General features: G+C 44.6%; 1 protein-coding gene across 8 annotated transcripts in view; it reads left to right on the forward strand.

The window, feature by feature from the left end:
* Nucleotides 1-27196, forward strand: part of LOC112250131 (exocyst complex component 2) — a 90253-nt gene that overhangs the window by 34839 nt on the left and 28218 nt on the right. For all 8 annotated transcript variants that reach the window (XM_024420040.2, XM_024420005.2, XM_024420057.2 and 5 more), the window contains 11 exons: nt 11789-11869; nt 12922-13067; nt 13808-13889; nt 13986-14088; nt 15811-15929; nt 22640-22759; nt 22961-23085; nt 23175-23243; nt 23418-23575; nt 25435-25556; nt 26125-26186. In XM_024420040.2, coding sequence (XP_024275808.1) covers nt 11789-11869; nt 12922-13067; nt 13808-13889; nt 13986-14088; nt 15811-15929; nt 22640-22759; nt 22961-23085; nt 23175-23243; nt 23418-23575; nt 25435-25556; nt 26125-26186 — 1187 coding nt within the window. The remainder of the gene's footprint in view (nt 1-11788; nt 11870-12921; nt 13068-13807; nt 13890-13985; nt 14089-15810; nt 15930-22639; nt 22760-22960; nt 23086-23174; nt 23244-23417; nt 23576-25434; nt 25557-26124; nt 26187-27196) is intronic.

The following is a 27196-nucleotide window of genomic DNA, read 5'->3' on the forward strand; positions in this document are numbered from 1 at the left end:
ACCACCACACACAGCCTTTATGATCCACTCTCTAAAGCCTCTGAGGTAACATTGTGACTACTATCGCTCTGCCAGTTAGTTCAGTGAAGTCAATTGTTCAACTCTATCATTCATTTTTTGTCTGTTTACTCTTATTTCCCCTCATAACCACTAAGTTACTTCCCCTTACTATTTATATGCCTCTGTCCATTATTATTATTGCTTTCCTAATGTAATGTTTGTGCCCGGTAGGAGCGGGGGGGAGGCAATGTTTTCATTGTTAGCAACTGAATCTAAATAAATGGAGCAGGGCCACACAATGCAGGCAAGAGCAATCGGGGTGATAACGGCTCTAACATGACCGAGGGGAACAATACAGACCCTTTCTCACGTTCACTATACTAATCATGCCCAATATGAACCCAATGGGAAGCACAAGTCCTCAGTGACCCAGGAAGTAGTGCTCGTTGATGGACTCCTATGACCTGTGAGTCAGGAAGCAATGGACTGTAAAGGTGAAAGTCCAATTGACCTTTGACATTAGGATGCACTTCACTTTACAGGTTTGAGAGTATATTCTGACTCATTACAGTATTTAGTCCTCTCATTATGACCTGTTTTTAGAATGATGCTTCTGAGGCCCTGTTTTGGTTGGTTAAAAAGAATGTCTGAGTGCTAGCCCAGCATATGGTAAGGGTAAGCTTTAGTAACGTGCCAGACGGCTCTAGGCGGCTCCAGCAGTCGTTCATTGCCAGCCCCAGTTAGCACAGCCGTCTGTGAAACTGTGAATCCTTTCTTTGTCTCTCTCTGTCTGTCTCTGTCTCCGTCTCTCCCTCCGTCTCTCCCTGTCTCTCCCTGTCTCTCCCTGTCTCTCCCTGTCTCTCCCTGTCTCTCCCTGTCTCTCCCTGTCTCTCCCTGTCTCTCCCTGTCTCTCTCTGTCTCTGGCAGGTTGTCAGTTGGAGTCATTCCAAATTAGCTACACCTCAGGTGTTGCTGTACAAATTGAAAGGAAATTTAATAACGACGTGTGTGTGTTTGCATGCGTCCGATTGCGCGTGTGCTCTCTGGTCAGAATGTATTGCATTAAAAGTGGCACGGTACTAATTGATGTTTAGCCTGTGGTGCCTCCAGCTCACTCAATTACTGTTTAATGCCTTTACTTTTTGTCTCCTCCTCAGTTTATTTTCTCTTCTGCCTGTATGTGAGAATTTTATTGATGGCTATTGTAAAAGCCCGATGTTTTATTAATAAGAGCGAGTAGGGGACTGGGGATCGCAGTGTGTAAATAAGGAAGGAATGTCTCTGCGTAGGCCAAACCATCTGGAAAATTAAATGAGTTCTGTTCAACAACAAAATGCTTCAAACAAGTGGTGTGTTTTTGAGAATCCATGGGTTTCTTCTCTTTCTCCTGTTCTCTTTCTTGGCTTTCTCTCTTTTGTCCCACCCTCTCCGATCCTCAATCTCACCTCATTCGTCTCCTCCAACAGAAACCGAGACGTGTGGGTGCGGGCGCGTATGTGCGCGTGGGTGTGTGTCTGTATGACCACTGATGTCTCTCAGTAATAATGGCCTTTGTGTTTCCCTGCTGGGCTTAAACAGAGTTTAGCACTAGCCGCTAAATGGCTAACCCCACCCTCATCCCAAAGCACATTTATATTACACCCTTATTACAACCTCGTACCCTTATTACACTGTTCCCCTTCCCCCTATTACACTGTTAGACTGACGCTTGTACCTGCAGGGTACATGTCTGCATTGAGGGATTACATGAGGTCGCAGAGGTCAAATTACCTTGAAGTCTGGGGTCACCCATCCAGTGGGCCAGGAGCTGGGTAAAAAAATAAAGTGAAGGAACCGTTCTCTAAACTTTTTGTGATCCAGACAGCTTGGTGAAAGGCATGGGGGTTCATAATCATGCTAGGGGGCTGTTTGGTTAGGCTGATCCCCTGACAAATTGAACCATGTTTCACAGGGATCTTCTGAGACCTGGCTGTCTGACTACCTGACTAATAGAGGCAGTTTAGGGGGGCTCTGAAAAATGTACACATTTGAAGTTTTTTATTGTTGTGTGAAAAGGAAGTGGCCCTGCAATACAGGAAACAGACCACCGCTACCGTCTTCCAAAATCCAAGATTTCCCAGGGCCGTATTCCCAACGCTCCGAACCTCCGACTCCTCTACAGCAGTCGGGAGACAAAACATCTCCAGCTTTAGAATCAGTGGGTTCCAGGAAGCTGAGTGGGGCTGCCTGCGTCTTTTCCTCCGCTGCTCTGTGTGTGTGTGTGTGTGTTTGTTTTATCCGGAGCCTGACGGGGTGTTTAGGTTAGCCGTGACGTCATAGCCACGGCAGCGAGAGTGCGTGGCAGACTGCGAGGACACACAGCTGGCAAGGGGGCACAGGGTTCTGTGCGGAGACAAGAACCAGAACCCCTCAGGCTGTGTGTGTGTGCAATGCATGTGCGTACTCACACACCAGTCCTGTCCCCCTATAGATATGTCTACAGAATCAGGCCAATGCTTTTATAACTGGGTTGTTTAGACAGTACAAAGACTTATTGTAGACTTCTCTCTTCTCTACCCTATCCTTTTCAGAGCAGAGGCAGATGGCGTTCTTCTTCCATAAAACCTCTGGTCTCCCTGTTTCTGCTTATAGGCTAAAGTCTATGGTTCCTGCCCTGGTTCTCTGAATGTCCTCTACCAGACCACGGGGCTGGTGCTCTAGCCATTTATGCTTGCTGTGGTGGTCCAGTGATGGTTGTGCCGATTAGGCAGCCATGATATGATGGCGTATTTGATATAGTGCATTCGGGAAGTATTCAGACCCCTTGACATTTTTTTGTTATGTTACAGCCTTATTCTAAAATGTATCAAATTGTATTTTTTTCCCTCATCAATCTATACACAATACCCCATAATAACAAAGCAAAAACAGTTTTTTAGAAATTTGTTCAAATATATATATTTATTTATTTATTTTAAATATTCAGACCCTTTACTCAGTATTTTGTTGAATCACCTTTGGGAGCGATTACAGCCTCGAGTCTTCTTGAGTATGACGCTACAAGCTTGGCACACCTGTATTTGGGGACTTTCTCCCATTCTTCTCTGCAGATCCTCTCTAGCTCTGTCAGGTTGGTGGTGGGGGGGGGTTGCTGCACAGCTATTTTTAGGTCTCTCCAGAGATGTTCGATTGGGTTCAAGTCCGGGCTCTGGCTGGGCCACTCATGCACATTCAGAGACTTGTCCGGAAGCCACTCCTGCTTTGTCTTGGCTGTGTGCTTCGGGCCGTCGTCCTGTTGGAAGGTGAACTTTCGCCCCATTCTGAGGAGCGGGTTTTCATCAAGGATCTCTGTACGGCCGCTGAAAAACATTCCCACAGCATGATTCTGCCACCACCATGCTTCATGGTAGGGATTGTGCCAGGTTTCTTCCAGACATGACGTTTGGCATTCAGACCAAAGAGTTCGATCTTGGTTTCATCAAACCAGAGAATCTTGTTTCTCATGGTCATAGTCCTTTAACTTGTTATGGCTGGGGGCAGTATTGAGTAGCTTGGATGAATAAGGTTACCAGAGTAAACTGTCTAATATATGCATATTATTAGTAGATTTGGATGGAAAACACTGAAGTTTCTAAAACTTTTTGAATGATGTCTGTGAGTATAACAGAACTCATGTGGCAGGCAAAAATCTGAGCAAAAATCCAACCAGGAAGTGGGAAATCTGAGGTTTGTAGTTTTTCAACTCATTCCCTATTGAATACACGGTGTCTATGGGGTCATATAAGTCATGCACTTCCTAAGGCTTCCACTAGATGTCAACAGTGTTTAGAACCCTGTTTGATGCTTCTACTGTGAAGTGGGGGTGAATGACTCAGAGGTCTGCCAGAGAGCTGCGAGCTGGCCACACTCATTCACGTGATAGTTAGCTTGAGTTCCAATGCAATTCTACAGACAAAGGAATTGTCCGGTTGAAACATTATTGAAGATTTATGTTAACTTCATAGGGATTGATTCTATACATCGTTTGACATGTTTCTACGGACTGTAACGGAACTTTTTGACTTTTCGTCTGCACCTAGTGATCGCGTGTCATGAATTTGGATTACTGGGCTAAACGCACAAACAAAAAGGAGGTATTTGGACATAAATTATGGACATTATTGAACAAAACAAACAAACTGGGATTCCTCGGAGTGCATTCTGATGAAGATCATCAATGGTAAGTGAATATTTATAATGCTATTTCTTTTTATTTGATTTATTATTATTGAATTTGACCCCTTTTTCTCCACAATGTTGTGGTATCCAATTGTTAGTAGCTACTATCTTGTCTCATCGCTACAGCTCCCGTACGGGCTCGGGAGAGACAAAGGTTGAAAGTCATGTGTCCTCCGATACACAACCCAACCAAGCTGCACTGCTTCTTAACACAGCGCGCATCCAACCCGGAAGCCAGCAGCACCAATGTGTTGGAAGAAACACCGTGCACCTGGCAACTTTGGTTAGCGCGCACTGCGCCCGGCCCGCCACAGGAGTCGCTGATGCGCAATGAGACAAGGATATCCCTAACCTGGACGACGCTAGGCCAATTGTGCGTCGCCCCACGGACCTCACAGTCACAGCCGGTTACGACAGAGCCTGGTCGCTGGTGGTCTCTCGCTGCAGTACAGCGCCCTTAACCACTGCGCCACCCGGGAGGCCCTATAATGCTATTTATATCTGTTTGGCTTGTTTTGGTTTCTGAGCGCTGTACTCAGATTATTGCATGGTGTGCTTTTTCGGTAAAGCTTTTTTGAAATCTGATACAGCGGTTGCATTAAGGAGAAGTTTATCTAAAGTTCCATGTATAATAGTTTTATCTTTTTATCAATGTTTATTATGTGTATTTCTGTAAATTGATGTGGCTCTGCAAAATCACCGGATATTTTGGAACGACTGAACGTAACCAGCCAATGTTAACTTTTTTTAAATATTAAATGATAAATTAAATATAAATATGAACTTTATCGAACAAAACATACATGAAGTCCTACGAGTGTCATTTGATGAAGATCATCAAAGGTTAGTGATTTAATTTATCTCCATTTCTGCTTTTTGTGACTCCTCTCTTTGGCTGGAAAAATGGCTGTGTTTTTCTGTGACTTGGCTCTGACCTAACATAATTGTTTGGATTACTTTCATTGTAAAGCCTTTTTGAAATTGGACACTGTGGTGGGATTAACAAGAAGTGTATCTTTTAAAATGGTGTAAAATACTTTTTATGTTTGAGGAATTTTAATTGTGGGATTTCTGTTTTGAATTTTGCGCCCTGCACATTCACTGACTGTCATATCGATCCCGTTAGCAGGATCTCAGCAAAGAGGTTAAGTGCCTTTTGGCAAACTTCAAGCGGGCTGTCATTTGCCATTTACTGAGGAGTGGCTTCCGTCCGGCCACTCTACCATAAAGGCCTGATTGGTGGAGTGTTGCTGAGAGATGGTTGTTTTTCTGGAAGGTTCTCCCATGTCCTCAGAGTAAATCTAGAGCTCTGTCAGAGTGAACATCAGGTTCTTGGTCAACTCCCTGACCAAGGCCCTTCTCCCGCCCCCATTGCTCAGTTTGGCCGGGAGGCTAGCTCTAGGAAGAGTCTTTGTCACGTCTGCTCCCACGCCGCCACTCAGGCGCTCGAGAGCCCATAATTACGCACACCTGTCACCATTGTTACACACATCAGAGCTTCATTGGACTCACCTGGACTCTATTACCTTATTGATTGTCTCCCCTATATCTGTCACTTCCTCAGTTTCTTCCCAGTGTCTACATTAATGTTGTTTTGTTCCCATTGTCCAAACGCTGTCCTTGTTTTGTTTCATGTCCATTATTTAAATATTCCCTCCCTGTACTTGCTTCTCGTCTCCCAGCGTCTGTCCTCACAGAATGCAAACTCCAATATTGGAAGCATCGGGGAGATTTTTTATTTATTTTTTTCGTTGGGGTTGGTGACGTCGGGTCCGGGTGCCGCTGCCGAAGGAACCGGGGGTGCCTCAGCTGGCTCGTCTGGCTTCCATGCCTTAGCTGGCTCGAGTGGTTTTCTTGCTTCGGTTGGCTCGGCAGGCTCCCATCCCACGTTATGCCTCTGCCAGCATCCCCGTGTCTGCGTTAATGTCGTTATTTTCCCCTTGTCCAGACGCTGTCCTTGTTTTGTTTCATTTCCGTTATTTATTAAATATTCACTCCCTGTACTTGCTTCTCGTCTCCCAGCGTCTGTTCTCAGTCTTGGTGGTTCCATACTTCTTCCATTTAAGAATGATGGAGGCCACTATGTTCTTGGGGACCTTCGTTGCTGCAGACATTTTTTGGTACCATTCCCCAGATATGAGCCTCGATACAATCCTGTCTCAGAGCTCTACAGACAATTCTTTCGGCATCATGGCTTGGTTTTTGCTCTGACATGCACTGTCAACTGTGGGACCTTATATAGACAGGTGTGTGTGCCTTTCCAAATTATTACCAGAGGTGGACTCCAATCAAATTATAGACACATCTTAAGGATGATTAATAAAAACTGGATGCCTGAGCTTAATTTTGAGTCTCATAGCAAAGGGTCTGAATACTTATGTAAATCATGTATTTCTGTTTTTTATTTAATACATTTGCAAACATTTTAAAAACCTGTTTTTGCTTTGTCATTATGGGGTATTGTATGTAGATTGATGAGGGGCAAAAATGTATTTAATACATTTCAGAATAAGACTAATGTTACAAAATGTGGAAAAGGTCAAGGGGCCTGAATACTTTCCAAAGGCACTATAAGTGAGGTTCCGGAATACCTCAGCCTCTCTCTGCCTCCAGCCTCCCATCTGTCAGAAGGAACATACCCACATTTATTTACAGAACTGTCTCCCCTCCTTCTCTTTTTCCTTCCCTCTTTCCTTCCCCCCTCCTTCTCTTTCCCTTGTCAATTTCTCTCATCTCGTCCGCTCGCCCTCCCCCCTTTCGACCCTCTCTCCCCCTCTTCCGTCCTCTGTCCCTCCTCTCCCCTCTGTTCTATCAATAAACCCACACTGCCCCTCTCAGCACCCAGCTGCCTAACTACAGCCACAATTTGTTCATGTGAGCAGCCCTGATGCGCACGCTCTCTCTCTCTCTCTCTCACTTATTTCTCTCTCTCTCACTTATTTCTCTCTCTCCCCCTCTCTGACATGAATCTCTTTCTGGTCCACATGTTCAGATCTATTCTGACCACTCCTCTATCTCCGTTTCCTCTCATCCTCTCACCTTTTTACATCCTCTGCCTTTCTTCCACTTCTCCTTGCCTTACCTCACCAGCACTATGTCCTACTCAGTGTTGATATTGGAATGTGCACCCTACAGATGCACCCTACTTTCTTTCTTCATTAGTCTTGTATAGTCAACCTGACACTAGCAGCATCCCTCGCGGCAGTAGAAATAGTGCTCTCCAGTCTTTCAGCTCTCCTCACCCAAATATTATTCCTCCAACTGATATAACATTAGAATTTGCACATTTCCTCCGGACTCTGTCTTTGGGTGCAGAGTGTGTACTGTCTATGCTCCATTTGGAACCCCTAGAATAGTAGTTTCCAGTTGGGGTCCACAAAACAATTTTGATAGTAGGGAAAATACTCATTTGGAGTGGATTTTGGGTGGTACTGCTGATTTGGTCAAGCCAGGTCAGGTATATTGATGCGGTACAGTTCTTGTGGTGACCGGGTCAGGTCAGTGGTTGGCGTGGGAAAGCTTGAGAGGGAGGTGTGGTCAGAGTCTGACAGAAGTGTCTGTAGATGGAGGGTCACGCAGGTTACCTCTCATCTACCACTGGGGCAGAGAGGCTGTTTATTGTTTTCCCTTTGGTTCCTTAAATTGAAAATGTTCCAGAATATCAGAATTGAGTATGTTAGATTGAGTAGCAGAGGCACTCGGTCTGATTTGTTATTATAGAACACACAGAGATCTTAAAATCACTCTTTCTCTGTATTTATTTTTCTTGTTGCTTATTTCTCTATCCCCGATTATGTGCCTCTTCTTAATTCAGCTATTTTTCAGTGTTCATTTTTTAAAATGTCTTTTTTAATTGAACCTTTGTTTCGAGTGGGAGTCATGCTGATACAAAGGTCTCTTTCTCAGATGAACCCTGCATACACATCAATACCAGGCCTGTCAAAGTGAACGTGTCAATGCGTGACTTTTTATTTTGTGCGTCAAACATTTTTAAGCCGTTATTCGTACCCCTGTTTCTTCACCACACAGACCCTTTGAAGCGCAACCTACAACAGGCTCTTTGCAGTGTGCACTCAGTCTTGGTGGCGCTGTCTGACTCTATTGTGGTGCTTAAACTTCCACTATGCACTCAGCTTTGACCAACAATTTTGAAGGAAAACTTACAGAAAGTTCAACCATAAACACATTCATAGGTGTTTCTATAGATGACAGAAAAAAAACTGAATAGGCACAGCATTAGCTAGCTAGTTATGCTAATGTTAGCTAGCTAGCTAACCAAAATAATGTTTACAATGCCATGGCTGAATTAGTCTTCATTCAACTAACTTAATCAACAAATGACATCATACCTAAAAACACTTTTGTAAATGTGAAAATGTTAGCATGAACAATGTTAGCATGACTGTCACATGGAATGCAAGTCACGATTATCAGCCAAAGAGCCGATCCCAAACGGTGGTTACGCTATACATGTATGTGTGTTCAAACACTTAATCCGCGGTAAATCGCAGTTAGTCTCTGGAAAGTCAGAAGGACATATAGGCCAAATAACTCAAGACCGTTCAAGAGTAGGAAAAGACAGGAAGTAGCTACGACACATCTCAGACAAGCAAATTAGATTGAGATTAATTTCTCTCGCTAACCGGCGGAAAAGCTATGGGGAAACAAACAGTGACGTAAGTATAAGTGTCAGCAGATCGGGTAATAAATTAATGGCAGAATAAGTATCATGCAAGTAATTTGTTGTTGTGACAGCCAAGTATTTTAATAACGACAAGTGATGCTGCTGAAAAAGTGTCAGTAGTTTGTTTAGGATGACGCCAAAGTTAGGCTAATTACATGGGAGTAACGGGAGTACCCTACTCGGGTGTGTGGTCACGTTAAGCCACGCTTCGCCGTATGTATCTTTTCTTATATTGACATTGTGTGAGTAGTGCATGTTGAAGAACATGGAGAAGTAGCCTAGGCTCGATCTAATAGCTGTATGATATTTACATGAACTCAGACCTGGCTAATCTGTGGAATTCATGACATTGTTGTACAGGTTTAAAAGCTGTTTGTTCTTTGTAGCCATAGAGACGGTTATTTTTGTTTTCCGTATAGTCGATCCTCCAATTAGAAAATGGGAGTGTGTGTGTGTGTGTGTGTGTGTGTGCTTTATGACTTTGTTGCTATGGTAAATTCTATCAGCATATCGATTGTGCTACCAGGGCTGGTAAAAACCCTGGATCATTGTTATTCTAACTTCCGCAATGCATATAAGGACCTCCCCTGCCCTCCTTTCAGAAAAGCTGACCACACCTTCATTTTGTTGCTCCCTGCCTAAAGACCGAGATGAAAACAGGAAGCTCCCGTGCTCAGGTCTGTTCAACGCTGGTCCGACCAATCTGATTCCACTCTTCAAGATTGCTTCGATCACGTGGACTGGGATATGTTCCGCATTGCGTCAAACAACAACATTGACGAATACGGTGATTCGGTGAGCGAGTTTATTAGCAAGTGCATCGGCAATGTCATACCCACAGCAACTATTAAAACATTCCCAAACCAGAAACCGTGGATTGATGGCAGCATTCGCGCGAAACTGAAAGTGCAAACCACTGCTTTTAACAAGGGTAAGGTGACCGGAAACATGACAGAAATACAAACAGTGTAGCTATTCCCTCCGCAAGGCAATCAAACAAGCTAGGCGTCAGTATAGAGACAAAGTAGAGTCGCAATTCAATGCCTCAGACACAATAGGTATGTGACAGGGTCTACAGTCAATCACGGATTACAAAAAGAAAACCAGCCCCGTCGCGGACCAGGATGTCTTGCTCCCAGACAGACTAAACAATGTCTTTGCTCGCTTTGAGGACAATACAGTGCCACTGACACGGCCCGCTACCAAAACCTGCGGACTCTCTCACTGCAGCTGACATGAGTGAAATATTTAAACATGTTAACCCTCGTAAGGCTGCAGGCCCAGGCGGCATCCCCAGCCGCGTCCTCAGAGCATGCGCAGACCAGCTGGCTGGTGTGTTTACGGACATAGTCAATCAATCCTTATCCCAGTCTGCTGTTCCCACATACTTCAAGAGGGCCACCATTGTTCCTGTTCTCAAGAAAGCTAAGGTAACTGAGCTAAATGACTACCGCCCCGTAGCACTCACTTCCGTCATCATGAAGTGCTTTGAGAGACTAGTCAAGGACCATAATCACCTCCATCCTACCTGACACCCTAGACCCACTCCAATTTGCTTACTGCCCCAATAGGTCCACAGACGACGCAATCGCAACCACACTGCCCTAACCCATCTGGACAAGAGGAATACCTATGTGAGAATGCTGTTCGACTACAGCTCAGCATTTAACACCATAGTACCCTCCAAACTCGTTCGTCATCAAGCTCGAGACCCTGGGTCTCGACCCCGCCCTGTGCAACTGGGTACTGGACTTCCTGACGGGCCGCACCCAGGTGGTGAGGGTAGGTAACATCATCTCCACCCCGCTGATTCTCAACACTGGGGCCCCACAAGGGTGCGTTCTAAGCCCTCTCCTGTACTCCCTGTTCACCCGCGACTGCGTGGCCATGCACGCCTCCAACTCAATCATCAAGTTTGCAGACGACACTGCAGTGGTAGGCTTGATTACCAACAACGACAAGACTGCCTACAGGGAGGAGGTGTGGGCCCTCGGAGTGTGGTGTCAGGAAAATAACCTCACACTCAATGTCAACAAAACAAAGGAGATGATCGTGGACTTCAGGAAACAGCCGAGGGAGCACTCCCCTATCCATATCGACGGGACAGTAGTGGAGAGGGTAGTATGTTTTAAGTTTCTCGGCGTACACATCACGGACAAACTGAAATGGTCCACCCCCACACACAGCGTGGTGAAGAAGGCGCAGCAGTGCCTCTTCAACCTCAGGAGGCTGAAGAAATTCAGCTTGTCACCAAAAGCACTCACAAACTTCTACAGATGCACAATCGAGAGCATTCTGTCGGGCTGTATCACCGCCTGGTACGGTAACTGCTCCGCCCACAACCGTAAGGCTCTCCAGAGGGTAGTGAGGTCTGCACAACGCGTCACCGGGAGCGAACTACCTGCCCTGCCCTGAAAAACAGCTTCTAGCTCAAGGCCATCAGACTGTTAAACAGCCATCACTAACATTGAGTGGCTGCTGCCAACATACTGACTCAACTCCAGCCACTTTAATAATGGAAAAATGGATGTAAAAAATGTATCACTAGCCACTTTATACAATGCCACTTAATATAATGTTTACATACCCTACATTACTCATCTCATATGTATATACTGTACTCGATACCATCTACTGCATCTTGCCTATGCCGTTCTGTAACCATCACTCATTCATATATTGTGTGTATAAGATAAAATTTGATTTATGTGTGTCTGGCCCAACGCTCTTATCCGCTACGCTCTTATCCGCTACCCTGCCACCCCTATTCCACATGTAAGATGCAAAGAAATTAAAATCAGATTTGCCTTACTCCGAGATCTCCAGAGTTAGCCATCCCTGAGACCGGGTCTGGTATCTCCTACAATCTTTCACATAATTGAATAAAACTGTATTGTTCTGTTGCAGCTATACACCAGAGGTTGGAGTCAGACGGGACAGAGAGGGTGGAAGGCTCCATGACACAACGCCTGGAGAATGTTCTCAACAGTAAGCATCTTTTATCCATCCATCCATCTTTCTATCCATGTACGAATGATCATCTATCAACCCATCCATCATCCATCTGCATTTCTCCATCTTTCTACTTCTTGCTATTATCATGTAGTGTGAGCTGAGCACAGTCAGTCATCCCAGGTGCCATTTGGTTAATATCCTCTTTCCACTTCTGTCTTCATTGGAAGTTCAATTACTAGGACGTTTCTTTACAAGCTCTCACACACACTCTCATACACACACCACGCCGCGTGTGTTTGTTTTTCCCTGTCTGGAGAGTAGATCTTCCAGCCGGATCCTCTGTCTGCCCCTCTCATCCCCTACATGATAATGCATTTCCTATCATGGAGGGTCAGTAAACGAAAAGGTCCTTTCCTCAGGGTTGAAGGTTAATAAACCTCCCAGCTGGACGCTGCTTTCATCCCCACAGCGCCTCGACCCAAGACCCCTGTCTTCTTCCCATACACCCCCTTAACCTCCACCCCACCCCACCCGCCCATCAAACCCTCAACCCATCAGCTAATCACAAACAGCCCCTCGAAATATCAAACACATGACATCTCGTCAGTCAGAGCATGGAGTCGGGAGCAAAGTGTTTTAAATCTCAATCTTTTTCCCTTTGGGATTTGGGGTTGGCGGGAGCAGGTGAGCAGTCTTTTTTTTTCTGTTTTAAAATCATTTTAGCGAGTCCTTGTTTTTTCTTTTTTCTCCTCCACTTCCGAGGCCACCCAAGAAGCCGGAGAGTACTAATGGCCCAGAGAGAAAAAGAGGGACTAGAGTAAGAGATAGGTGTCACACTCCTTGACTCTTTTTCCACCCCTCTAAGTTCAGATAATATAACACACATGCCATCACCACAGAGGAAAACCAGGTTCTTAATGTCTGAGAGATATGTATTAATAGTGAAATAATAATACAAATTTAACCTTTTTAACTTTTTCTTGATGTCTGTAGTACTCACCCTCACTCTTTCTATCTCTCTCTATCCCTTCCCTTCTTCTCTCTATCTTCTCCCTGTATTCCCCTCCCCACTCTCTCCACCCCAGGAGCCAGTGATACAGCAGACACTCTGTTCCAGGAGGTGTTGGGGCGGAAGGATAAAGCTGACTCGACGCGGAACGCCCTCAACGTCCTGCAGCGCTTCAAGTTCCTCTTCAACCTGCCGCTCAACATCGAACGCAACATACAGAAGGTATACACTGAGTTTCCAAAACATGAAGAACACTTTCCTAAGGTTGAGTTGCACCCTCCCTTTTGCCCTCAGAACAGTCTCAATTCATCAGGGCATGGACTCTACAAGGTGTTGAAAGCGTTCCACAGGGATGCTGGCCCATGTTGACTCCAATGCTTCCCACAGTTTTGTCAAGTTGGCTGGATGTCCTTTGGTGGTGGACCATTCTTGATACACCCGGGAAACTGAGCGTGGAAAAAAAACGCTGCAGCGTTGCAGTTCTTGACCCACTCAAACCAGTGCGCCTGGCACCTACTACCATACCCTGTTCAAAGGCACCCTCTGAATGGCGCACACACCCAATCCACGTCTTAATTGTCTCACGACTTAAAAATATGTTTCCTGTTTCTTTAAAATCTTTAACCTGTTTCCTCCCCTTCATCTATACTGATGGAAGTGGATTTAACAAGTGAGATCAATAAGGGACCATGGCTTTCACCTGGATTCACCTGGGCAGTCTACGTCATGGAACACACGCACAGCATGCACACCTCAACCTGTTGCTCAAACTCCAGCCCGGCATCCAGAAGGTGGTGCTAGAGAAGCTAGAATGTCAAAGTGTCATGTTCATGTCCAGTGCACTCTACACACAAGTGTCTCCACGTATGAAATAAACCCCTGTCAAATAAAATATCTATACATTTTTTTAAATGAAGCATTGTGATATTGCTGTCTTGAGAATTGTATGTGTTCTCCTTCAGGGAGATTATGACGTGGTGATCAATGACTATGAGAAAGCCAAGTCTCTGTTCAGCAACACGGAGGTCTCGGTCTTTAAAAAAGGTAGGGTGAACTGAGCTTCTTGGAAGGGGGGGGTCCAGTTTACTGTGCTGGAAACAAGAGTAATGACGGTGTTCTCTCCTGTCTGTCTGTGTGTAGTGTATGCCGAGGTGGAGACGAGGATCGGGGCTCTGAAGATTCTGCTCCTGGACAAGCTACTGGAGACACCTTCAACCCTGCATGACCAGAAGAGATACATAAGGTCTCACTATGTATACACATACTGCACTGTAGAGGGTTAGATGTCACGCAGTGCAAAATTTAGTCATGTCTTTATGGTTTTAGTGTATTACATTTCCCATATTCGTTCTGTTCGCTCTTCTTACTTTCTGTCTCTGACTCGTTGTTTGCCTCTTCTTTAGGGCTGGCACGTTCATTTTATAATTGTGTAACGGGACTGTGTTACCATGGATACGGACTCAACCGCACGTCGGCTGCAGCCATCTTCAGTGAGCTGTTTGTTCCACAAAACTCTAAAACTGCATCCTCTAGACAGTTTTAGAATTCTGTGTTGTGGAGCAAACAGTGGACTGAAGACGGCTGCTGCTGACGTGCGGTTGAGTCCGTTTCCGTGGTAACATGGACTCTTTACAACGCGATGAAACACGGTTGCTTATTGGTTTGCAACAACCCCTTGCTGAAACAGTCTTCATTTTAGTTATGTTTTTTTTTTAACGTTATGACGGTTATTTTATTTACCTGACGGTCTTCCCCCCGTAACTATGGTGACCGCGGTCATTTGGCTGAAAATGTACTTTTAAAATACATCTTTCTTCATGTCTTGTTCTTTCTCCTCTCTCATTTTCTCTTTCTCGCTCACTTCCCTGTCTCTCTTAAATATCTGTCTCTCTCTATCCTTGTTCCTCTTTTCCCCTTGGTCTCATTTTCATTCTCTCCCTCTTTCGCCCCCTTTCCCGACATCCTGCATAGTTGTGGTCTTGGCTGGTTTATTATTGCTCAGACTGACTCGTCAGAACGAGAGAGCGCAGCCCTAGACCACAGCAGCCATCTTTCATCCTCCTACATTACATTACATTATAGCTAGCTAGCTTTACACGCCCACCATACCCCCAGTTTACCTTACACACATTAAGGGGACTAGCAGGCTGTGTTGGGGGTGAACTAGCTGGTTAGCTGGCTGAGGGGCTGTGGTGGGGAATGTGGTGGGGGCTGTGGAGGGTTGGCTAAACCAGACCTGGGTTTTACGTAACGTTTACATTTGAGTAATTTAGCTGTGGCGTTACCGGTGACGCGCTTCCAGTTTCTGACTCGTCCTCTCTGTCCCAACTGACACGGGAACTTCTACAGATGTGTTAATCCTGGCGCATTGGTACAATGTCTACAGAGACGAACCACATGTCACAGTAAAATGGTTAAATTTATGTTCTTTTAAATACTGTGCTTGATTGAACTTGCCTGGTCAAATTTAACCAATAGAATATTCCCCAAAGTGCATACCAAAACCCGCCCGTCTGGTACTCTAGGCAATGAAATGTCCAAAGTATTTGGGAAATACTGCTTGAACCCAGGTCTTGTGGGGGCATACTGTAGAGACTGGCTGGCTAGGGGTTCAGAGGGATCTCCTGTAATGAGGAACAAATTAGTCTGGTCTGCCTGCTATGTGATGAAGCCAGCGCAGAGCCGCAGTCAGTGACTCAGACTCTTTTGTGATGATCCCACAGAGTACCGAGTGCAGCTGTACAGGGAATGTACTGGTGAAGAGGACTGTGGGTATGGGATGATGATTTTGGGGAGGAAGTTAGGTTAAGGCAAAGGCTGAGGGAGATCGAGGGCACAGGGTTTAGATTTTAACGGGTGTCCTATTGAAGTGCTGTTTACACCCATTTCTCACCTGAGTGTGTCAGTATCACCTGTGAAGTGCTGCGCCCACATTTTCACCCTTACCTGTGTGTGTTCCTTCCAGGTACCTGTCTGACCTGCATGCATCAGGGGACCCTGCCTGGCAATGTATCTCCGCCCAGCACAAGTGGATCCTCGGACTCATGCAGAACTGCAAGGAGGAGTTTATCAATTACCAGAGAGGTGAGTTAAACACACACACACGTTATATCTATGTATACATGCGCACACACACACCCACACACACACAGAGATTCACACACATGCACGGAAGATATAAAGAAAAGTCCCCCGTTTTGCAATTTCAGTCAGACTGGTTAGGTTGCCATATGTCAACACGCTCCCTCCTGTCATCTCTCTCTCTTGGCATTGGACTTGGGTTTCAGGGCCCGACATGTTACAGCACACACACACACACACACACACCGACACTAGGCTGCACAGATGGATTGGAACAATTAACCCCAATGAAGCTGTTTCTCTGTTAAATCAGTACCAGGAATAATGTGAAACCATCTGCTCAGGATGAACAGTACAGACCCATGCTCACACATATGCACAGACACGCACACACAAATGTACATATTGCTAGCCACCTCTGTTATTAAGAACACCTGCTCGTTCCATGACAGACCGACCAGTTGAATCCAGGTGAAAGCTGGGATCCCTAAGTGATGTCACTTGTTAAATCCACTTCCAAATCCAATGTAGATGAAGGAGAGGAGACAGGTTAAAGAAGGACATGATTGTGTTTGTGTGCCATTCAGAGGGTGAATGGGCAAGACACAATATTTAAGTGCCTTTTGAATGGGGTATGGTAGCAGGTGACAGACACACCGGTTTGTGTCAAGAACTGCAATGCTGCTGGGTTTTTCACCCTCAAAGGTTTTGTGTATCAAGAATGGTCAAGCACCCAAAGGACATCCAGCCAACTTGACACAACTGTGGAAAGCATTGGAGTCAACATGGGGCAGCAACTCAATATTAGGAAGTTGTTCTTAATGTTTTGTACACTCAGTGTCTATATAAGGGTGTGCATAGACAATATGGACATTATTGTTCTAGTTATATAGGATGAGCCATGACTAGAATACAGTATATAAAGTGGGTAAAAGGGTATGTAAACGTTTTAAAAGGGACAAGTGTTCAATGACTGTATGTACATAGGGCTGCAGTCTCTAAGGTTCAGGGCAGGGTACCGGTCAGAGGCCGGCTAGTGATGACTGTTCACCAGTTTGATGGAGGGATATGGAAGCTGTTTTTCAGTCTCTCGATCACAGCTTTGATGTTCCAGTACCATCAGAAAGTATTCACACCTCTTGACTTTTTCCAAATTTTGTTGTGTTACAGCCTGAATTTAAAATTGATTTAAATTGAGATTTTGTGTCACTGATCGACAGACACGAAAAGCTGAAATGTCTTGAGTCAGTAAGTGTTCAACCCTTTTGTTATGGCAAGCCTAAATAAGTTTAGAAGTAAACAGTTGCTTAACAAGTCACATAATAAGTTGCATGGACTCTCTCTGTGTGCAACAATAGTGTTGAACATGATTTTTAAATGACTGCCTCATCTCTGTACCCCACACGTACACTTAGCTGTAGTCCCTCAGTCGAGCAGTAAATTTCAAGCACAGATTCAACCACAAAGACCAGGGAGGTTTTCCAATGCCTTGCAAATAAGGACACATATTGGTAGATATTTGTTTAATTTTTTATTAAAAGCTGACATTAAATATCCCTCTGAACATGGTGCAGTTATAAATTACACTTTGGATGGTGTATCAATACACCCAGTCACTACAGAGATACAGGCGCCCTTCCTAACTCAGTTGCCGGAGAGGAAGGACAACACTCAGGGATTTTATCATGAGACCAATGGTGATCTTAAAACAGTTAAAGTAATACTGCATCAAATATGGCAAAGAAATTAACTTTTGTCCTGAATACAACAAAACACTTCACTGAGTACCACATATTTTCAAACATGGTGGTGGCTGCATCATGTTATGGGTATGCTTGTCATCGGCTAAGGACCACAAGAGGTTTTTTAGGATAATAGGAAACAGAATAGAATTAAGCACAGGCAAAATTCTAGAGGAAAACCTGGTTCAGTTTGCTTTCCAGCAGACACTGGGAGACGAATTCACCTTTCAGCAGGACACTTGCCTAAAACACAAGGCCAAGTATACACTGGGTGGCCTAGTTACGGTTTTGACTTAAATCAGCTTGGAAATCTATGGCAAGACTTGCAAATGGCTGTCTAGCAATGATCAACAACCAACTTGACAGAGCTTGAAGAATAAAAATTAAAAAATGGGCAAAGTTTGTACAAAGCTCTTTGAGACTTACCCAGAAAGACTCTCAGCAGTAATCACTGCCACAGGTGATTCTAACATGTATTGACTCAAGGAGTTGAATACTTCTGAATATTAACATTACATGGCATTTTGTGTATAAAAGTATGTGGACACCTGCTCGTCAAACATCTCATTACAAAATCATGGCCATTCGTATGGAGTTGGTCCCCCTTTTGCTGCTATAACAGCCTCCACTCTTCTGGGAAGGCTTTCCACTAGATGTTGGTGGACCATTTCTGTGGGGACTTGCTTCCATTCAGCCATGAGCATTAGTGAGGTCGAGCACTGATGGACGATTAGGCCTGGCTCGCAGTCAGAGTTCCAATTCATCCAAAGGTGTTTGGTGGGGTTGAGGTCAGGGCTCTGTGCAGGCCAGTTAAGTTCTTCCACACTGATCTCGACAAACCATTTCTGTATGGACCTCGCTTTGTGCACAGGGGCATTGTCATCCTGAAACTATTGCCACAAAGTTGGAAGCACAGAATTGTTTAGAACGTCATTGTATGGTGTAGCGTTAAGATTTCCCATCACTGGAACTAAGGGGCCTAGCTCGAACCATGAAAAACAGCCCAAGACCATTATTCCTCCTTAACCAAACTTTACAGTTAGCACTATGCATTTGGGCAGGTAACGTTCTCCTGGCATCCGCCAAACCCAGATTCGTCAGTCAGACTGCCAGATGGTGAAGTGTGAATCATCACTCCAGAGTTCAATGGCGGCGAGCTTTACACCACTCCGGCCGACGCTTGACATTGCTCATGGTGATCTTAGGCTTGCAGACAGAACACTGCGTGGGTGGTGGCTGTCGTGTATATAGTGGAGTCAGAGTATAAACAGGGCTAATGCTAAGGGTAACAGTGGGTTCCGGGGCTCCGTGAGTATGGGGGTGGGTTATTGTGCGCTCTCTAATGCTCTTCACCTTGAGCTACAGAGCTGCATCACTCATCTCTGGGATCGAGTTAGTTACACATCGCGACAGACATGGACACTTGGACACAGCTGTCAGACAGCTGTTAGCCTATACGGAGACAGGAAGTCAAGTGTCTGTCTGTGAATTTAGTTAGGGCTCGTAGTGCATAGGCCTACTGTATGTAAGGTGAGTCTGTAATTCAGTACATGGATGTCACTCAGATACACTTATGGCATTATTTAAAGGAATCATTGAATATCAAATGCACACACATGCACACACTCAGCAGCAGCAGCAGCTGTCTCCTGTCCCCTGTCTTGTGAGCTCAGCCACTCTACGCACCTGGCAGCCATTTACACTCCTAGACCACATCCCCGCTTCCCTCAGCCCCCCCCCCACACCAAACCCAAAACCAGTGCTTACCAAAAGCATCCCTCAACAGCAGCACCCACTGCCCCAACCCCACCAAGACCACATCCACCTAGCTACACCTGAGGCCAGTATCTCTCAAACCTTTCCTCCACCAGCCCCACTCTCTCTCCTCACATCAATCATCGTCATTAAATAAAGGTTCAATATTTTTATTTAACTTTAAAAAATTAAATAAAATATCATCAAACGTGCGCACTAATTATTAATTATTATCCAGTGTTGTAGCTAGCAGAATGGACCTTGAGACCTATTGTCAGAGTCACGCGTGACAGGGCAAGCCTATAGCTCTTCGATTTATTGGTAACTTGTAGTTTTCCTCTCATGTCTGGAATGTTCCAGAACGTGAAGGTTCGGAAGCTCATTCTAGTGTGTTGTTTTGACTCTTAATAATTACCTGTGAAAATACCCTAAAAATGTATTTTCCTTTTGTTTGAAACACAAAGAATCACATTTTTGTGTGTGGTTGGTTGGTTTGTAGCGTAGCCGCGAGCAGGGCAGCGCTAGCAGTCAGTTGCTTCTGTATGTCTATAAGCTCCCATTTTATTTGTCTGTTCTCAATCGATCTCTGCCCAATTCAATTACAAACTGTGTTGCTTTTAGTTCCTGAACAATACACACCCCGCCAAGGAGAAATACAATTAGCAGCAATTGTGTTTGTAGGAAAATAACGTTGTCAGTCGGGTGAATGGTTAGAAGGCCAGGACACACTGACTGGTGCAGATCTTCACTGTGCAGTCTTAGGGTATTTATTAGGCAGTGTTAGGGTATTAAGAAAAACTTGAAGGGGCAATTTCAAACTCCGCTGTATTCATATCAACAGCCTGGTAATTCTGTCATTTGAACAGCTCAATGTAAATAACAGATGGGAAAACATGGACAAGAATGAGAGGGAGAAAGCAGCTCCATATTCTAAAAGTATGTGGACACCTGCTCGTCGAACATCTCATTCTAAAATCATGGGCATTAATATGGAGTTGGTCCCCCTTTGCTGCTATAACAGCCTCCACTCTTCTGGGATGGCTTTCCACTGCATTCTCTGTGCAGGCCAGTCAAGTTCTTCCACACCGATCTGGAGCGTGATTCATCACTCCAGAGAATGCATTTCCACTGCTCCAGAGACCAATGGCAGCGAGCTTTACACCATTCCAACGTCACTTGGCATTGTGCATGGTGATCTTAGGCTTGTGTGCTGCTGCCCGGCCATGGAAACCCATTTCATGAAGCTTCCAGAGGAGTTTAGAACTCGGTAGTGAGTGGCAACCGAGGACAGATGATTTTTACGCGCCACATGCTTCAGCACTCGGCAGTCCCATTCAGTGAGCTTGTGTGGCATACCACTTTGCAGCCGAGCCGTTGTTGCTCCTCAACTTTTCCACCTCACAATAACAGCACTTACAGTTGACCGGGACAGCTCTAGCAGGGCAGAAATTTGACAAACTGACTTGTTGGAAGGTGGCATCCTATGACGGTGCCACTTTGAAAGTCAATGAGCTCTTCAGTGAGGCCATTCTATTTCCAATGTTTGTCTATGGAGATTGCATGGCTGTGTGCTCTATTTTATACACCTGTCAGCAACGGGCTGAAATCCACTAATTTGAAGGGGCGTCCACATACTCTTGTGTGTACATATAGTGTATGTAGAATGTGTTCGTCCTTTACAGGATCACTGGATATGTATCTTCTGCACGTGTATGTGTGTGGGAGAGAGTGAGTGCAATAGAGAAAGGGGGAGTGTGTGTATGGTGTTTAGACAGAAAGCAGTGTGTGTGTGTGGTCGGGGTTGCGACCCCGTGGGGAACAGGAAGTCGTGCGACCTGCAGGGTAGAGAAGGAAGTGAGCTGCACCGCGCTGACAGAAGACACACAGGGTCTTCAACACACACACACACACACAGACATGTATACACACACTCACAGAAGGAATTAACTTTCTAATCGTACACATTAAACACACAAGAAACTTTGTAACACACTCTCAATCAGTGTATGGCCATACCGATAAACACACACAATGGGCACACGGACACACACTGCACATATGGAGCTGCTTTCTCTCTCTCATTCTTGTCCATGTTTTCCTATCTTTCTTTTTATAGAGAGAGGGATGAGAGCTGCTGTTGATCCAGGTGTCGGGTGAACCCTTTCCCATGGTGTCGTGTGTGTGTGTGTGCCTAAATATGTACTTCCAAACATATGTGTTTCTACTTACTGTGCGTCTATATATTCATGCGTTTGAAAAACCGTGTCTGGTCTGTCTGACTCACCTTGTAGACTTTCCTCACATTTGGAGATGGACGGGTTTGATCTGCTGTACTGTAAGCCTGCTGCCCAAGCAGTCTGGGGTTTTCTCCAAAGCTCATAGACCGCAACATACAGAAGAGAACGAGTTTGTGACTCACTGTGTGTGTGTCATATGTTCTGGAAATAAGCCCTGTTATTTTTCTCAATGCGTTTACAATAAGGATCTGTGGGCGTGCTATTTAAGCTCTAGTAGTGTTGTATTAGTGCTTTACCCTGAGTTTCTATCACAGTCTTATCAGTGCAGGTTTCACTTTCATGTCAAAGACCAAAGGTCACGGGGCTGACCTTTCACCCCGTCCAGGTTTTCTTTACCAAACCTCATCCAGTGACCCACAGGAGTGCACTAAGCCAAGTGCACTGGAAGCAAGGGTTCAAAATAACCGTGTCATCAGCATAAGAGTGCCAGTCAGCCAGTCACCCCCTGGCTGCAGTACCACTGTAGCTCTCTATCACCATCTTGTGGAGAGCAGTGAGCGGCCTGATGAGGCCAGAGTAATCTGACCCAGATCCGCACAGACATCACTGTGCCCAGTGTGGCCCAGCTAAACCCAGGTCGCCTCTGCCCCGTACAAACAGTGGGTTTGCACTCTCTTCAGCTCCCCTTTGCTCGCTTCTCCTCTCCTCTCCTCATCCTCCCCCTTTTACTTTTCTCTCTCACCCTGAAACAACAGGGCATTCTATCTGTTACTGGCCAGGGGAGAGGTGGACCAGAAGACAAATAAAGAACGAAGGAGAGGAGCGAGTGAGGGATTGTTTGGTGTGAAAGCCTGCTGAGATTATTGAGGAATGGGGAGTTATTATGAAAAAGGTTTATTTAATCTCTCAAGTATGTGTTCCTGTGGGTTTATTTTTCTCTTTTTCTCTCTCCCCCTCTCCTTCTATCTCTCCATCTCAGTGGGCTTGGGGGCCATAGCCCTGGATCTAGAGGGGGACCCTCGCCCATCGGCTTTCAGTAGGATCAGGGACACAGCTCCTCTGAATAAGGGGGGCATCTTGCATACCCCACGCCACAGCAGTGAGTAATCCTACTATATTATAGTACAGTATAACAATACACACACTCTACCAGACATTTTCAACCTGGGAGTTTTGAAAGGGTTGTGGACATGTTTCCCCAAAAAACATCAGCACTGTGTACAGCACAGTTTAATTGTGAACTATTCTGTATTTGTATGTACACTATAACCGGTCTGTCTCCTGGCTTTGTGTGTTGCAGCCTGGCATTATGAGACACCCCAGCAGGTGCAGTTTGTGGAGAAGCTGTCGGACGTGGTGATTGGCCAGCTCCCCAACTTCTGGAAGCTCTGGATCTCCTACGTCAACGGCAGCCTCTTCAGCGAGGTATGCAAAACAGACAGTGATTGGGCGTCATGAATGTAATGATCCAAGACAGCATATTTTCACTGTTGTCAAACGTGTGCTTTTATCAGACTGGAGAGAAATCTGGCCAGGTTGAAAAGTCAAAGAAGAATGCCAGGCAGAGACAGAACGACTTTAAGGTGAGTTGTGTTGGATATAGTTTTAGATACACTTTTTATAACTGTAAGAATGCCCTCTCATCAGTGTCTACAGTTTTCAGAGCTAAAGCAAAATGGGCAGTGCCTTGTAATGGGTCCAAAGTGGTATTGTTGTATTGTTATAGGACTCAAGTCTGTTTCTGTGTGTCTGTATAGAAAATGATAGAGGAGGTGACTCATCGCTTGGTGAAGCTGGTGAGAGGTGCTCTGCTCCCCTCCACCCTGACAGAGCTGGAGCTGAGATTGTTTGGTGGCTGGGAGAATAAGACTGAGCTCACTGGACCCTGGCTCACTCAGGTCATACACATCGTTAGGTATGGACATGTCACTATAGTGCAGAGTTCCCCAACTGGTGGCCCGCGCACTGAATTTGGCTCGTGGGTGGTTTTATTTGGCCCCCCAAATTCGCTAACAATTATTATTATCTTTATTGTTGGACATAAGACTCTAAAAACACAAGGAAATGAGCTCCAAGTGATTTTAATTTTGGAAATCTGTTCCGAAGTATTCCCACGCATAATAGAGAAACATAGTTGAAGTCGGAAGTTTACATACACCTTAACCAACTACATTTAAACTCAGTTCTTCACAATTCCTGACATTTATTCCAGTTAGGATCACCACTTTATTTTAAGAATGTGAAATGTCAGAATAATAGTAGAGCAAATTAATTATTTCAGCTTTTGTTTCTTTCATCACATTCCCAGTGGGTCAGAAGTTTACATGCACTCAATTAGTATCTGGTAGCATTGCCTTTAAATTGTTTAACGTGGGTCAAACGTTTCAGATAGCCATCCATAAGCTTCCCACAATAAGTTGGGTGTATTTTGGCCCATTCCTCCAGCCAGAGCTGGTGTAACTGAGTCAGGTTTGTAGGCCTTCTTGCTCGCACACTCTTTTCCAGTTCTGCCCACAAATTGTTTTATTGGATTGAGATCAGGGCTTTGTGATGGCCACTCCAATACCTTGATTTTGTTGTCCTTAAGTCATTTTGCCACAACTTTGGAATTATGTTTGGGGTCATTGTCCATTTGGAAGACCCATTTGCGACTAAGCTTTAACTTCCTGACTGATGTCTTGAGATGTTGCTTCACTATATCCACATAATTTTCTTTCCTCATGATGCCATCTATTTTGGTTTGTGCACCAGTCCCTCCTGCAGAAAAGCACCCCCACAATATGATGCTGCCACCCCTGTGCTTCACGGTTGGGATGGTGTTCTTCGGCTTGCAAGCCTCCCCCTTTTTCCTCCAAACATAGCGATGGTCATTATGGCCAAACAGTTCAATTTTTGTTTCATCCGACCAGAGGACATTTCTCCAAAAAGTACGATCTTTGTCCCCATGTGTAGGCGTGCTTTTTTTATGGCGGTTTGGGGGCAGTGGCTTCTTCCTTGTTGAGCAGCCTTTCAGGTTATGTCGATATAGGTCTTGTTTTTACTGTGGATATAGATACTTTTGTACCTGTTTCCTCGAGCATCTTCACAAGCTCCTTTGCTGTTGTTCTGGGATTGATTTGCTATTTTCGCACCAAAGTACGTTCATCTCTAGGAGACAGAACGCGTCTCCTTCCTGAGTGGTTTAATGGCTGCGTGGTCCCATGGTGTTTATACTTCCGTACTATTGTTTGTACAGATGAACGTGGTACCTTCAGGTGTTTGGAAATTGCTCACAAGGATGAACCAGGCTTGTGGAGGTCTACAATTCTTTTCCTGAGGTCTTGGCTGATTTCTTTTGATTTTCCCATGATGTCAAGCAAAGAGTTGTTGGAAAAATTCCTTGTCATGCATGAAGTAGATGTCCTAACCAACTTGCCAAAACTATAGTTTGTTAACAAGAAATTTGTGGAGTGGTTGAATAACGAGTTTTAATGACTCCAACCTACGTGTATGTAAACTTCCAACTGTTTATACAAATGTAAGCCAGGTTTGAATTGATGTTTTGTAGTCTACAAATGATTTGTAATTATGTTTCAGCCCACCGACCATCCGCTCAAGATAAATCTGAATCTAATTGATAATCCCTGATTTTGTGTGTGTGTGTGAGAACGTATACCCCATATTCCTGACCCCCAATCCCACCTCCACTGTCTCACCGTCTCTTTCCTGCATTCTATTTCTCCCTCATTTCTTACCCTCCTCTCTCCCCTCTCTCTTTTTCTCCCACGTCTTCAGAATAATTTTTGAGGCACTGGTAGCTCTCGAGATCCCCAATGATCTACTGCAGGTGATCCAGGATCTATTGTTAGAGCTGAGACACCACTGTCTACTGGTCACCCTGCACCACACCGCAGAAGGTGAGGAAAGGGAGGATGGAGATATGGGAGGGGGATCTACTGTTGTAGCTGAGACACCACTGTTGACTGGTCACCCTGCACCACACCACAGAGTGGAAGGGAGGGAGGGATCTACTGTAGGAGCTGAGACATCAACTGGTCATCCTGCCCTCTGCACCCTAGAGAGAGGGGGAGCTGGAAGGATAGCGATGTAGCGAGGTTGGGGGATAGGGGAGAGGAGAAATGGAAGGGGTGAGTTATGTGAGGTTAGATAAAATGTTAGTGTTCAGTGAAAGGTGGTTTGTGGTTAACAAGTTTGGTTATTCTGACAGTGGTCCTAGTTCTATAGAACATCTGGGTTGATAGTACCAACTAAAGGTGGTTTTGAAGGTAGTTATACACTAGTTTAGAGGGTCATTTCACTTTCTACTGCAGTCTTCCTCCAAACAACTCTCACAGTCCTATTTAAAATGTAATGTGAACTGGTCAGTTGTTAGCCATCTTCTACCTAGTAGATCAAAAATCATGTAAAGAGTGCACACATGTGTAGCCTCTACAATCATTCATGTTTTTGTATGTGCTTTGTCAGATGTCAAAAGGGTTGCAGAGAAAGAGGACTGGGTCGTAGACAATGAAGGAATCACCAGCCTGGTAAAGCTATAGTTACTATAACATACACTCCACTTAGTGATATATCATGATTTATTATGGTAAGATACAGTATGATCTAAAATATGACATGGTGTAATCTACAGTGCATTCGGAAAGTATTCAGACCCCTTGACTTTTTCCACATTTTGTTACGTTAAAACCTTATTCTAAAATATATACACTACCGTTCAAAAGTTTGGGTTCACTTAGAAATGTCCTTGTTTTTGAAAGAAAGGCACATTTTTTGGTCCATTAAAGAACAACAAATTGTTCAGAAATACAGTGTAGACATTGTTAATGTTGTAAATGACTATTGTAGCTCGAAACAGCTGATATCTACATAGTCATACAGAGGCCCATTATCAGCAACCATCACTCCTGTGTTCCAATGGCACGTTGTGTTACCTAATCCAAGTTTATAATTTTAAAAGGCAAATTGATCATTAGAAAACCCTTTTACAATTAGGTTAGCACAGCTGAGAAATGTTGTTCTGATTAAAGAAGCAATAAAACTAGCCTTCTTTAGACTAGTTGAGTATCTGGAGCATCAGCATTTGTGGGTTCGATTACAGGCTCAAAATGACCAGAATCAAATAACTTTCTTCTGAAACTCATCAGTCTATTCTTGTTCTGAGAAATGAAGGCTATTCCATGTGAGAAATTGCCAAGAAACTGAAGATCTCGTACAACGCTGTGTACTACTCCCTTCACATAACAGCGCAAACTTTTTTTTATTTATTATTTTTTATTTCACCTTTATTTAACCAGGTAGGCTAGTTGAGAACAAGTTCTCATTTGCAACTGCGACCTGGCCAAGATAAAGCATAGCAGTTCGACACATACAACAACACAGAGTTACACATGGAATGAACAAAACATACAGTCAATAATACAGTAGAAAACAAAGTCTATATACAGTGAGTGCTCTAATCAGAATAGAAAGAGGAGTGGGAGGCCCTGGTGCACAACTGAGCAAGAGGACAAGTACAGTGGGGCAAAAAAAGTATTTA

The sequence above is a fragment of the Oncorhynchus tshawytscha genome, linkage group LG01, assembly GCF_018296145.1.
Source record: "Oncorhynchus tshawytscha isolate Ot180627B linkage group LG01, Otsh_v2.0, whole genome shotgun sequence".
Classification (NCBI taxonomy): Eukaryota; Metazoa; Chordata; class Actinopteri; order Salmoniformes; family Salmonidae; genus Oncorhynchus; species Oncorhynchus tshawytscha.